At 50.6% G+C, this 12,690-nt stretch overlaps 1 protein-coding gene across 2 annotated transcripts; it reads left to right on the forward strand.

The window, feature by feature from the left end:
* The first annotated feature begins 417 nt into the window (after positions 1 to 417).
* On the forward strand, positions 418 to 6,214 carry RGS16 (regulator of G protein signaling 16). 2 transcript variants are annotated; one of them, XM_026001139.2, is made up of 5 exons: positions 418 to 627; positions 1,504 to 1,614; positions 2,399 to 2,463; positions 2,749 to 2,915; positions 4,298 to 6,214. In XM_026001139.2, the coding sequence occupies exons 1-5, from the start codon at positions 584 to 586 to the stop codon at positions 4,517 to 4,519; spliced, it is 609 nt and encodes a 202-aa protein (XP_025856924.1). In that variant the 5' UTR covers positions 418 to 583; the 3' UTR covers positions 4,520 to 6,214. The 2 variants fall into 2 exon arrangements, with proteins under 2 accessions (XP_025856924.1, XP_025856927.1); XM_026001142.2 differs by having other exon boundaries at positions 442 to 627; positions 2,402 to 2,463.
* The last annotated feature ends 6,476 nt before the right edge of the window (positions 6,215 to 12,690 follow it).

The raw sequence follows: 12,690 nt of genomic DNA on the forward strand, positions 1-12,690 counted from the left end.
CGGGGGTTATCAGGGTCACGGTGGCGTCGTCTTGCGGGGCTCGCAGCCCTGGCTGCCGTCGGTCAGGACGGCGCAGGTTCAGGCGCAGGCAGTGCGAGATCCGCACGGTGTGCCCATCCCCAACGCGCCCCCCCCCCCGCCCCCCGCGGATCCGGCGGCTACCGCGGAGTCGGCTTTCGGCTTTTACGAGAGGCCTCCGGGTTTTGTTCCGACTGAGCCGAGTGGGCGCTTCTCGGGCCGTGTGACTTCCCGCCGCTGCTCGCTCCGCAGCCCGCTCAGCCGGGGGGAGCCGCAGCCGCGTGCGCCGCGCCGCGGGCCCCTGCGGACGCCCCGCCCCTCGAGCTCCCGGCCACGCCCCCACCGCCCTCCGATTGGTCGGCGGCGCTCGGCCCCGCCCCGCTCCCTCCGAGGGAATAAAAGCCGCGGTAGGCGCGAGTCGACGAGTGCAGCCCCGCCAGGCCCGGGCTCGCCGCGTGCCGCCGCCGCCCCTGCCCTCCTGCCGCCCGGCGTCCGCGGTGGTTCGTGGTGACCGCTGGAGCCCGTCACCATCCTCTCCACGGCGTGCTGCCCCGAGCCCGCAGCCATGTGCCGCACCCTGGCCGCCTTCCCCACCACCTGCCTGGAGAGGTAAGAGAGCTCGTCCCCGGAGCTTGCCGGCCGCCCGCAGGAAGGTCCCGCCAGTCCCTCGGGAGTCGGGCGGACGGGCTCGGGGGGACTCGAGCGACTCGAGTAGAGAAGCAGAGGTTCCACATTCTCAGGGGCTTCCCTTAGAGCCTTAGAGGAGCCACGGGCCAAGAGAAGGGGGAAGGAAAAGCAGCGGGAAGCAGAGGAATCACCGTGGACTGTCATCCCCCATCCTCTGACCAGTGGCAGTCCTCAGGTGACCTGCTGAAGACCGGCTGCAGGAAGAGCACATTGGCATCGGCGGGCAGAGTTCCCTTTTCTAGTTTCTTAAGTCTACAGCCCAGACCTGGGAGCATGCCCCTGGCGGGGCCCTGAGAAGGCAGGGAGGGTTTTTTTTTTTGGGGGGGGGGGTCCACCCGTGACGGATGTGCCCACTCCCCAGGGAGCTACTCAACCACCTCTAGGCCTTGCTGGAGCTGATGGCTGGGAAGGAAAAGGCGAAGAAGGTGGAAGCAGGAATCAATTTCCACACAGTTCGAGAAATATTCAGGACAAGTCTAGAGGGTGCCCACCGGCCTTCTGCTAATCAACAGGCACAAAGATAGAGCAGTGTGCTTAAATGGGGGTGGGGGGGAACCCGAGTTCAGTGCTGTGCCCTGAACTCAGAAAGTGTAAGTCCTGCTGAAGAACAGCTGAAACATGACTTTCGCTGTTAACAGACAAGCAAAGTTTAAGCCCTGGGAACAGCCGAAGTTTCCCAGGAACCCTTGAGGCCGGAATTAGGGTGGCACCAGCCCCAAACTCCTCGGGATCCCATAAACCTTTTTGCCCTGGCTGAGCAAATGTAGGATGCCTACATGTTCCTGCTTTGTCTTCCAGAGCCAAAGAGTTCAAGACACGACTGGGGATCTTTCTTCACAAATCAGAGCTGGGCTCAGATACTGGGAATGTTGGCAAGTTCGAGTGGAGCAGCAAACACAGCAGAGATGGGTAAGTCTTGCAAGCCAGCCTAGGGCCCTAGGGGGGAGGGAGCCAGATTTAGGAAAACAGCCACAAGAGAGAAAATACAAGGAGAAACTAGGACATGCAAGGGTGGGCCCTGGTGACCCCTTCCTGGAGATTTTGGTGAAGCTTCCTGCTGGTCTGCTATGGGTGACTGGGTAGGTGGCTCCAGGGTTCTGAGGCCACCAACAGCTGTGTCCTAGAAGGTGGGAATGTCCAGTTACCAGACTCTCCCACCTGGAGACGTCATTATCCATGCAACCAGGTCTAGGACGGGGTCTAAGAACACTTGAGGCTTTTCGGTCAGTGATTCTGCTTCCATTAGCATGCACTTTGGCTATAAGCCCTTTCATAATTAACATTAGTGGTGCCAGGTGCTGCTCTAGGCTCTGGGGTTATGGCTAGACTTAACCTCTATTCCATGAAGCCCTTACTTCCTGGGCGAAGTGTAGAAAACAAAGCTCAGAGTCAGAAGAATAGAAATGATTTTTGACAGTGAAGAGACAGTCTGAGAGTTATTTACTGAGGGCCGGAAGGTCCCTGGCTTTGGTTTCTCATTACTGAATTGTCCTCCAGAAAAATACCTGCGGCCTCAACTAAGGGTTCGAGAAGTTGGCTCCAATAATCACTGAGCAAATCTCTGTGTGAACATACAACTCCCATCAGAGTTCTAGGATTTATGCTGTGCATTAGTATGTTGGGTTTTTTAAATTAAAATCTTGGCTATTTGTTTATTTATTATATATATATATATATATTTTTTTTTTTTTAGCAGAAACTTCTCAGAAGATGTGCTGGGGTGGAAAGAGTCCTTTGACTCGCTACTGAGCAGTAAAAGTGAGTAGGACCCCGTTGTGTCTGTCTGCGGATGGCACATGTGTACCCATGTGCTTTGGAGCCAGCCTGAGGGATTCTGAAAAGCGTGGGCAAAATAATAGTCGTAGTAATAATAATAATGATCCCCTAGTGTGCCAGCCTCTGTTCAGAATACAAAGGCAGGTCCTTGTTCAAGAAAATTACATCCTAAAAATAGAACCATTAACTACAATTGCTGTCTTTCTTCTTTTATTCCCCGCTGTCCTGCTATCTGACCTGTTTCTCCCTCTCTCCCCTCAACCCCAGATGGAGTGGCTGCCTTCCACGCTTTCCTGAAGACAGAGTTCAGTGAGGAAAACTTGGAGTTCTGGCTGGCCTGTGAAGAGTTTAAGAAGCTCCGATCTGCTGCCAAGCTGGCCTCCCGGGCTCACAAGATCTTTGAGGAATTCATCCGCAGTGAAGCCCCTAAAGAGGTCAGAGCCTTAGCATGTTCTGTGGGTCCTCTAGCCCCTGCCTGCCCCTTTCCCCGCTGAGGATTGGGGATGGGGAGGTATCCAGCCGGGGCAGGGTTGAGCTGAGAGAGTGATCTTATTTGGCACAGGGGTGAATGGGCTTGTGTGGCCAGAGACTAGGAAAGCAGGCTCTCTGCCTCTCCTGGGTGCTATTCCCCTCAGACTCACTGATGGGGTTAGGTGGCTGGGTGGGTGTTTTGGCTTCTGTCCATACCCACTTTTGCCAACTAAGGCCTTTTTAAAGGCTCAAAACACATGAGTGGGGAGACCAGTCAACCTGGGGACCTTGTGTGACCTGCCTCAGTCCCCTGGGTGACCTGCCTCAGGCTGGCTGGTCTGCGGGGCCCTGAATTTTTGCGCCTTCAGTCAGGTCTCTGCTGCCTGACACCAGCATTCCCAAGGCGAGTGAGGCCACCTTGTGGAGAGAGAATAGCGATGCCTTGCTTTGGTACCATGCGTTGTATTGCATTTTCTGGGCACTTTGATTTTTTCCACGTTCTTCCACAAAGACTTACTGAGCACCAATTACATGCAAGAAACTGTTACAGTCATTGGGGACGTAGCAGGGACAAAAGGTCTCTTCCCTAAGGAGGGAAGATGACAATAACCGATTAAATGAATAAACACACGTCAGGTGATGGTACATGTTCTGATCCAAAGAAAGCAGGTTTTGAAAGGGAGCACCGGAGTAGGGGCAGGCTGTCCCACAGGGTGACAAATGAACAGATGCCTAAGAGAAAGGAGAGAAGAACATTCCAACACAGGAAGTGGCAAGTGCAAAAGCCACCAGGCAGTGGGCTCCTGTGGAGCACGGAGAGGGAGGAAGGAAGGGTAGATGAGGTCAGGCAGGTGACCAGATGTGGGTCCAGCACGCGCTTTGGCTTTTCCTCTGAGTGATATCGGAGGACAACGCTGCTGCTGGCAAGCTGACTTGAGGGCTTAAAAGGGCTCACCCTGGCCGCTGGCTGGAGGACAGACCGCAGGCCTGAGGGCCGAGGAGAGAGAGACCAGTTAGCAGGCTCTGGCATTGGCCTTAGGAGAGAGGCGATGGGGAACTGCACCAGGGAGGTCCAGAGGCGGGGACAAAAAGGTGTTAGATTTGTATACGTCCTTAATACCTCCTTGATAACTTTGAGAGATTGGAGGGCGGACACTGGATCTTCAGACAGGCCCAGAGCTGAAAAGCCAGTTAGTTAAGGGTCAGCTCAGGAGACCGCAGCTTCCTGGTTCAGAATCGGCTATTCTTTCCCCTGCTGCACCTGCTGGTCAGGCCCCCCTTGGCCTTCTGGACCCTGTGCCTTGCCCACCCCTGACCCACCATGTGCTGGCCTTCCTTCCCACAGGTGAACATAGACCACGAGACCAGGGAGCTGACCGAGAAGAACCTGCAGGCTGCCACGGCCACGTGCTTTGACGTGGCTCAGGGGAAGATCCGCACCCTGATGGAGAAGGACTCCTACCCGCGCTTCCTGAAGTCACCTGCCTACCGTGACCTGGCTGCCCAAGCGTCGGCCGCCTCTGCTTCCCAGTCCGGCTGCAGCCCAGCGGAGCCCTTACACACTTGAGCCTCCTGGCAGTGAGGGAGCCGGCCGGGAAGAGAGGTGGAGTCACCCATCCCTGAGGCAGATTCTACCGAGCGAGCCCGAGAGGACAGTGACGGAAAAAAGCCCATCCGGCAGCCTGGTTGGGAAGCACCTTCTCCTCCAGATACTGTGGGACTGGATTCCATGCAGGAGAGGGGCCCGCACCCCCACTTCCAGTGGGCATCCCAGTGGATAGGGGCTGAAGCTGAGGGTTGTCCGGGGCAAGGAAAAGTGGTGCAGGAGCCATCGCTGGCTCTTGTCATTCTCCCCGGGGCAGGACGTATTTGGGGTGGTTTGGGAAGCATGGAAAAGGGAACTTGAAAACGAGCCCGAGCAGGGCAACCAGACGGGCTCTTGGGGCTGGTGAGGAGCTGACTCACTCGGGCCGCCTCCTGTATTCCTAGCTCCCGGCCGTCCCGGGGCCCAGAAGGCAGCTGCGGATGTGGTGCCTTCCTGCTCTGTCCTCCTCACCCACCTCCCGGCCGCCCGAGGCTCCCTTCGCTTGCACTTCTCCACATTCCTGTGTCCAGCCTCACGGTCTTCTCAAGGCCAGAGAACCAATTTGACGCTTGCCCAAAATGAGATTTTTTTTTTAATACCTCAAAAACTGGCCATTTGAGCCCCTTTCTGCATCAGTAGAGAGCCTGGAAATGGGGCCATCTCGCTCCTGTGAAATTCATCCTGGTGCTCTTGGTGACCTTTGCAGGGGGTCCCTGACCCTGTGCTTGCAGCAAGGTCCACCTGAGCAGAGCCCGTGAGGGCCTGTTGCTGGGCTGTGCCCTCTCGGCTCCGGGCTGCCCTTGAACATAGAGCCCATGAGGAGGAAGGCGCGGGGCCCCTCAGTGAGTAGCTAGTCCAGTGCCTGTGCTCTGCAGTGTGGAGTGAGTGAGAAAAGGGTCATAAATCTCTTGGCAGTTCCCAAATGTTCCATTGAAATCAAGCCAGTCTTTTTGGTGGGTGTGAGAAGAGGGGGAAAAAGAGATGCCCAGAGCGGAAGGGGAACCTTCCATTTCTTTCCTGTGTTACTGGTGTCTCTGGGGGACGTCAAGCCAGGGATTGTGATGACCCTTGGAAGACCTTAGGACCCTGGGGGTGCAGCTGGGGACAGAGACTGCTTGGAAGAGCCCCAAGACGATGATGATGATGATGATGATGATGATGATGATGACGACGGGAATCCGAACCTGCTTGTCACCTCAGGGCAACACCAAATGCACGTTTTGTGGTGGGACTTCTGCAGGAGCCCAGGCCAGGGAGGTGAATGAACCAGGCGGCCCCCTCATGCCCCAGGAAAAGCAACACTGTTCTCTCCGCACTATGAGGTCCTCTGGGAGAAAATTATTTATAATGTGTTGTCGGTTTTGTGACAATTGTCATGGCATATTATTTTTATTACTGTTGTGTTGTTGCTGTTATTTATTATCGTAATTTCAGTTTGCCTCTGCTGGAGAATCTCAGCAGGAGCAGGCAGCCTGACTGTCTCCCTCTCCACCAGACTCTACCTCTGAACGTGCTGGGAACCTCTTAGCGCCTGTCAGGGACCCCTCACTGTTTAAATATTTATTTATTATTGACAATGGAGCTGGTTTCCTCGATAGGAATGATGTACTCAATCCTTGTTTCCCTGTTTCAGCATGTTATATATTCTTGTAAAATAAAAATGAAACGCAAATATGAGATCCTGTCTGCAAGGGCCGTGTGGTCAGGGAGAGGGAAGAGGAAAGGCCATGGAGAGCCTTGTGGGGGAGCTGGCCTCCGGAGATCCCTCCCCACACATGGGAGAGCTCTCGTGTCACAGTCAGAGGTACAAGTGAAAGGCCTATGTTTGTCTGGTGCCTGGGTAGAATTGACGAGAAGGGGATAGGTGCTGAGGGTGGCCACCAAGACTGGCAACTTCCTTTAGCTGATGATGGCCTCAACTTGTGTGTGGCTATTGTGTCAAATGGACCCAGTCAGCCTGGGTCTGAGAGCCCATGTCCTTCTCCCACAGTGAACTGTTCCCCGCTTGGCCTCTGACAGCACAAGGGGAGGCCCCCTTGGCTGAGTTGCCTCAGGTGGTCAGTTAGATGGTGGCTTTGGGGGCATGTTCACTTTTGCCCATTTTTAAGTTGCATTAGAATTTCGTATGAACTCAAGAGTATTTTTTCAAATAATTTTGTAGAAGTCTCTGGGATGAGCTACGGGAAGCCAGTCTGTACATGAGGCTGCTCCATTCCATGGGCCGAGGGAACAAGAGGGTTGAGCTCGGCTTGAAGGAATCTGGGGGTAGGTTTGCAAGGATCATAACTGCTCTTCCTTTGCCAATAGCCTTTCTTATCCTAATCCTCTTCCCTCCCTGCCCCCCGCTCCCCCTCCCCAGTTACCACTATTTAAAAGTTTCTTCTCTAGTGAATTATCCGTACTCTCTGGTGCATTGACTTGGATGTGGATGGTATCTATTGAAAATGTGGGACGGGGTGAGCTCAGGGTCCTCCTACTGCCATCTTCTCCAGCACTTTTCTTGAATTATCTGTTTGTCCACAGATCTGGACCTTCTATTGGCTTTTATTTCTTCCCTAGTGTTAGTCTGAGTAAATGACCAGACTCCAGGGATGCCAGGGAGGAAACCTGGTGGATTCGCACTCTAAGCCCAGGTGTAAGGGACCAATGACTGTGGGCAACTACAGGAGGGATTCAGAATTGAGGGGCCTGAGGAACAAGGTTGGATCAGAGGCTGTACAAGGGCACAATGTGCGTATTTGGAAGCAAACGTGGGCAGCGAGTAGGAAAAGGCAGGTGTAATCAGCAAGTGAGAGAGAAATGAATGGGGATGACGGACGTTCAGTGGCGGGAGTGTGTGCGGGCAGGCCCCACAGTCCAGTGAGACCATCCTCAAGGCTTATCCTCATCCCCCTAATGCTCCCTCTCACATAAAAAGTGGCCTTCGCTTCCATGGTGTGGCTGAAGATGGTAGGTCCACGTAAGAGAGAAGAGCAGCTCTTTGTTGACCTTTACGTGTCCCAGGTGTCCGTTCAAAATACTTTCACGCTATAATGACTGGCTAAGAGTTTAAGTGATTTCCTGAAGATCAATCGCACTGCTAGCCAGTGCCTCCAATATATTTAGACTTTGGCTCAGCAGGCAAAGCATTTCCTAAGTAGGCTGTGGCTGGCCTCCCCGGCCTCTCTCCCTACTCTCTCCCAAGTCCCTTGAAAACAAATCTGTCCCAGTTCCTAGATTTGCTGTTACTGTTTCAAGTTTCCTTACTTTCTCATCCTGGACCACCTTCCTGCTGTGTCCCCTTCTCTCATCATCGCTACCCTCCACCTCCTTAATCAGCTAGGGGGGCAACTTCCAAAGGCCAACTCAAGGATCTTTCTGGGGAGACTTCCCTGAGCCTTTGGGTCTGATTATGGATGCCTCTCCTTCCTGTAGCACTGCTGTTGATACTTACCCGAACTGGAGTACTTAGATCCCTGCTCTCTGCCTTTTTGCACCTGCTGGCAAGCTCCTGGTACTAGGCGGGTCTCTTTCTCCCCGCAGGGCCTCCCATATAAGCATTCAGCAAATGGCTCTTGAGTTAATGATTAGATTTAAACCCAGCTGGAGAAAAGCTTAGATTACAACCTTCAGCTTCCTACCAAACCTTTCCTAGATGTCCCACAAGCTCTTCATAAATAACACATTCAAAACCAAGGTCATCATCATCCCTCACAGACAGGCACTGCCTCCCATTCCTCTAACCTGATAACACAGAAGTGCTGGCCACCCATGTTTGGGCTCATCTCTTGCACATGTCATCTTATCCAATTTTGCAAATGGGTTGAGTCCAGCATCTCCTCTCTCCAGGTTCACGGAGAATTCTTTAGAGGAGCATTTTGTTCTCTCCAGTCTGAGCTATAAAGACCACTTTCCAACTGGTCCACTCCTTCCCCCAGCTTCTCCCATTCATTTCCCACACCGCCTGTCATCATCCATAAAGGCCAGACCTGAGCACGTCCTGGCTGCATTAAACCTCCTTCAGGGTTCCACTCTGACCATAAGAGAAGGTCCAGATCTGACCATGGCATCTGATGCTCACTGTGAGCTGACCCAAGTCCCTCTCTGACCTATCTCCTGCCTAGATGGCCTTCGCACACATGCTGTTCTCTCTGCTTGGAATGCTGGCTTCCTCTTCCTCTTTTTTCTTTTTTTTAAACTCGGGGTGGGGGTGGATAAGGAGAAGACTGCCTTCCTCTAAATTCAGCAAAAATAATCACCTCCTCAGTGAAACCTTCCCAGATGTCTACTGCACAGAGTTAATCTCTCCCACTTCTGTGATTCTAGGACACACTCTTTTTACTTTGTGGTCCATACTGCACAGCGCACTTCACGCTATTTCCTTCCCCTCGACTGGTCTCTTTAAGGTCACAAGCCATGTTATTTACCGTGATAAGATGGGCAGAACAGATTGCAGCAAAGCAGTTCACAGCCCTGGTCTTTGGGTCAAAATTTTAGGATCGGAATCCTGGCTCATTCTCTGTATGATCTTGGGAAGTTATTATGGCAGTTCCCTCACCAGTAAAATCAAGATATAAGAGTGCACCTCTCATAGGGGATATTGAATGAAATGTTTGGCACAGTGTTATTGTCCCATACATATTAGTTACTATTATTATCGATTCCCAGTACTTAGCATAGTGCCTTGTACACAGTAGGCATCAGCCAGAAATCATTTATTGCCTTTTTGAATAAAATGGAAGGAAGGACCGGATTCTAAGTCTACATTTCTTTCAAGAATAGTAGAGCTGTTTCATATTGTATATCATCTGATGTGCAGAGCATTACAGAATTTCGAGTGAGGGAATCGAAGGTTGAACCATTCATCAACTCCCTTTAATCGGGGTCAGCTAATGCTCCTTCCAAGTCAATGCTGTTGCTTCCAAGGGACTGTGGAAGCCCCCTCTCCCCACCGGCTGGTCCTTCACCCTCTGCTGCCTCCCTGTGGCCATATCAGGCAATGCAGACTTTTTCCTTGGTTGTTGCTTGACTTCTGCCCTTTTCCTTTGGCTCCTTCCTTTGGAATGATATCCAAGGGATATAATTTGCAGTTTTGTTTACTAACGCATTTTAGTAAGTATGTGAACGTTTACTCTAAATGAGAATAATTAGCATGACTGTTAAGACAACAAGTGGGTACAGGATTTAAAACAATATTTCTTAAGTCAATAGGGCTAAATGAACTTTAAAAACTGAAGCTGTTAGGTAAAGAGAGAAAGGTGTTCAGGGCATATTAAGGGCTGATCTCAAGGTAATTCCCTTTCACTGAAACTTTTAAATTGGTCCAGTTCTTCAAATCGCTTTAGGGAAGAAAAGAAAGATTTGAAATTTAAATAACAGAAGAGAGATCCCAAGGGTGAGGGATGTAATGCTGTTAGCTGCTAGATAATGGAGTTTGAATCTCCATCTAGAAAAGATACCTCTTGACTTACAGTGTGGGTGATTCCCAAGCTTTGGTCACCAATCTAGACAAGGATTTGGTTTAAACTTCAAGAAAAGCAACAAAGTGTTGATTAGTCCTTTATTTGCAATAGGCCCCCACTTAAGGGAGAATTCTTTGCTGGAGAGTATCACTGTCCTAACTTATTGCATCTTGCCAGTTCAAAGAGGCAGTTTCACAGACAACGTAGATCCAGCTTTAAACAGCAGGCTCTGAATTCAGTCCCACTTCTGCTACTTGTTAGCCAAGTGATCTTCAGCACATTACTGGATTTCTCAGAGCCTCACTTTTCCCTGTTTTACCTGTAAACAACAATAGTACTTGTTTCATAGAGCTTTTGTGACGACACAATGAGAAAATTTATGGAAAATATTCAGCATAGTGCTCCACAGATAATAATCCACAAATTGTAGCTACTGATACGTGATAGGCACTATTCCAAGTGCTTCACATATATTCATCTCTGTAATCCTCACAATGTTCCCTTGAGGTAATGTGTATTATTACTTAATATCACCATATTGCAGATGTAGAAACCAAGGTCTGGAAGGTTTAAGTAAATTGCCCAAATTCAAAGAATTAGCCAGTGGCTATATTAGTTAGGTATTGCTACATGCTAAATCATTCCAAAACTCCGTGTCTTGAAATAATAAGCATTTATTATTGTTCATGAGTCTGTTGGTCAGCTAGATACTTCAGTTTATCTGGGCCAGGCTCAGCCAATCTCAACTGGCCTGTTCTTGTGTCTGTGATTCACTGGAGGGTTGGTGAGAATTGGCTGGTCTAGGATGGACTTAGTCATATATCTAAGGATTGGCTGGTTGTTGCCTTGGGCAATGGTGGTATCTGGGCCATGTGTCTCTCTTATTGCCCAGCAGGCTAATCCAGGCTTCTTCACATGGTGGCTGAGTCTCGAGAGAGTGAAAACATGCTTAGGTTTGGAACTGGTGTACTATTACTTTTGTCATATTCGACTGGGCCAACCAAGTCACCAGGGCAGCCCAGATCCAAAGAGGGGAGTAATAATGAGATTAGGTCTGAAGTTAAATTGCAAAGGGCATAAGTATCAGGAGGGTTGAAAAAATGTGGCTATTTTTTTTGTAATTATTCTATCGTGGTGGGAGAGTATGGATTTGAATCTAGGCAGTCTGGTTCCAGAGTCCTTGCTCATTAAGTCTGAGACTTAATGCCTTGACATTTGCTAGCCAGAGTCTTGCCATTTCCTGCTCCTGCCCATGAGCACAGAATGCCCTGGCAACAGCCTTGATTCAAGTGCAAGTGCTAGAGTTTCTAGCTATGCCAACTGTTATGCCTGGTCTACCCTTCTTGCTGCTCCTTTGTTTATTCTTTTGGAACTCTGCTTTATGATCACTTGGGTCCAGCGCATTCCTGTTTTTGTTTGGTTTTGTTTGCAAATTTTAATTTCCTGTTTTAGCCACACCTCTACTTTCTCATCTCTTTATTTTATTCTTAACAGGTCACAGAATAGGTAAGATTAATGTTTACTACAATCAAAGGAGAGCAGGAAAATCTGGATTTAATTAGCAAATTTGTGATGAAGCTGTGAGAACATCAGTAATATATCTGATTCAATTTGACCCCGTTGTCTTGACAAGATCGAAGAAGAGCTTCTCATCTGTAAAATGCAGTTTATTCTCACTCTTAGAGCTAATCCTTGTGGCCTTAGGGATCTTTCTGGTTGAAAGAAGGGAACAGTGAAGACACTGTGTCCCAATATCTAACATGTGTGAAAAGGGGAAACCAAAGGGACAGAGAGGGACATCCTTATATTTAGCCTTGGCCTAGGTTCCTCTGCATGTTTTCCAACTTGGTGTCTGCCCCCCACCCCCCCTCCCCACCCAAATTCTGTGCCTGCTTACCTCTGCTCTTGGTGGTGACTCCTTCTCCAGAGTCTGGAGCTCTGGACTCAGCCTCATGCCCGGGGGCCCTGTAGGCAGTGTGAAGTCTCCTCCTACCAGGACAGTTGTCACACTCTACATGTCTCTTGGGCCACCCCTCCTTGATTTTTCTGGTTCAAGATGGTCAGGAATTTGTCTCCCCAGCAAGACTGTTTTGTGCCCAAGATTGCAAATCCAAGAAAACCTCCAAGGAGCCAACACCGATGCAAGTACATGAGGGTTTATTAACAAGCTTGAGCTTGGGTCCAAGTACACCTGACATAACAGGAGCAGGGACTTGGATTTTTTTTTTTTTTTTTTTTTTTATGATAGTCACACAGGGAGAGAGAGAGAGAGGCGAGACACAGGCAGAGGGAGAAGCAGGCTCCATGCACCGGAAGCCCGATGTGGGATTCGATCCCGGGTCTCCAGGATCGCGCCCTGGGCCAAAGGCAGGCGCCAAACCGCTGCGCCACCCAGGGATCCCAGGAGCAGGGACTTGGACCCTGAGGTGGGTTACAGCTGGGTTTTTATGGGCTGGTCTAGGGGTAAGGTGGGGTTTTTCAGTAAGGGTGTGGGTGTGAGAATCTCCAGTAAAGAGGTCTCACAAGCTCTTGCTTCCTTATTCCGATAAGGGCGTGCTTTTAATTTTGCCTGTAGCCGGGGTAAGGTAGAGTTCAGTACCTGGTCACAGTGGCCTGGTCACAGTGGCCTGAGATGGCTGTAGCCGAAGCTACAATGGCTGTACTTGTGCCAATGTTAAACTTGAATGGCCCTAATTTTCTTGGCCTCCACAA

Source organism: Vulpes vulpes, chromosome 13 (assembly GCF_048418805.1).
Source record: "Vulpes vulpes isolate BD-2025 chromosome 13, VulVul3, whole genome shotgun sequence".
Classification (NCBI taxonomy): domain Eukaryota; kingdom Metazoa; phylum Chordata; class Mammalia; order Carnivora; family Canidae; genus Vulpes; species Vulpes vulpes.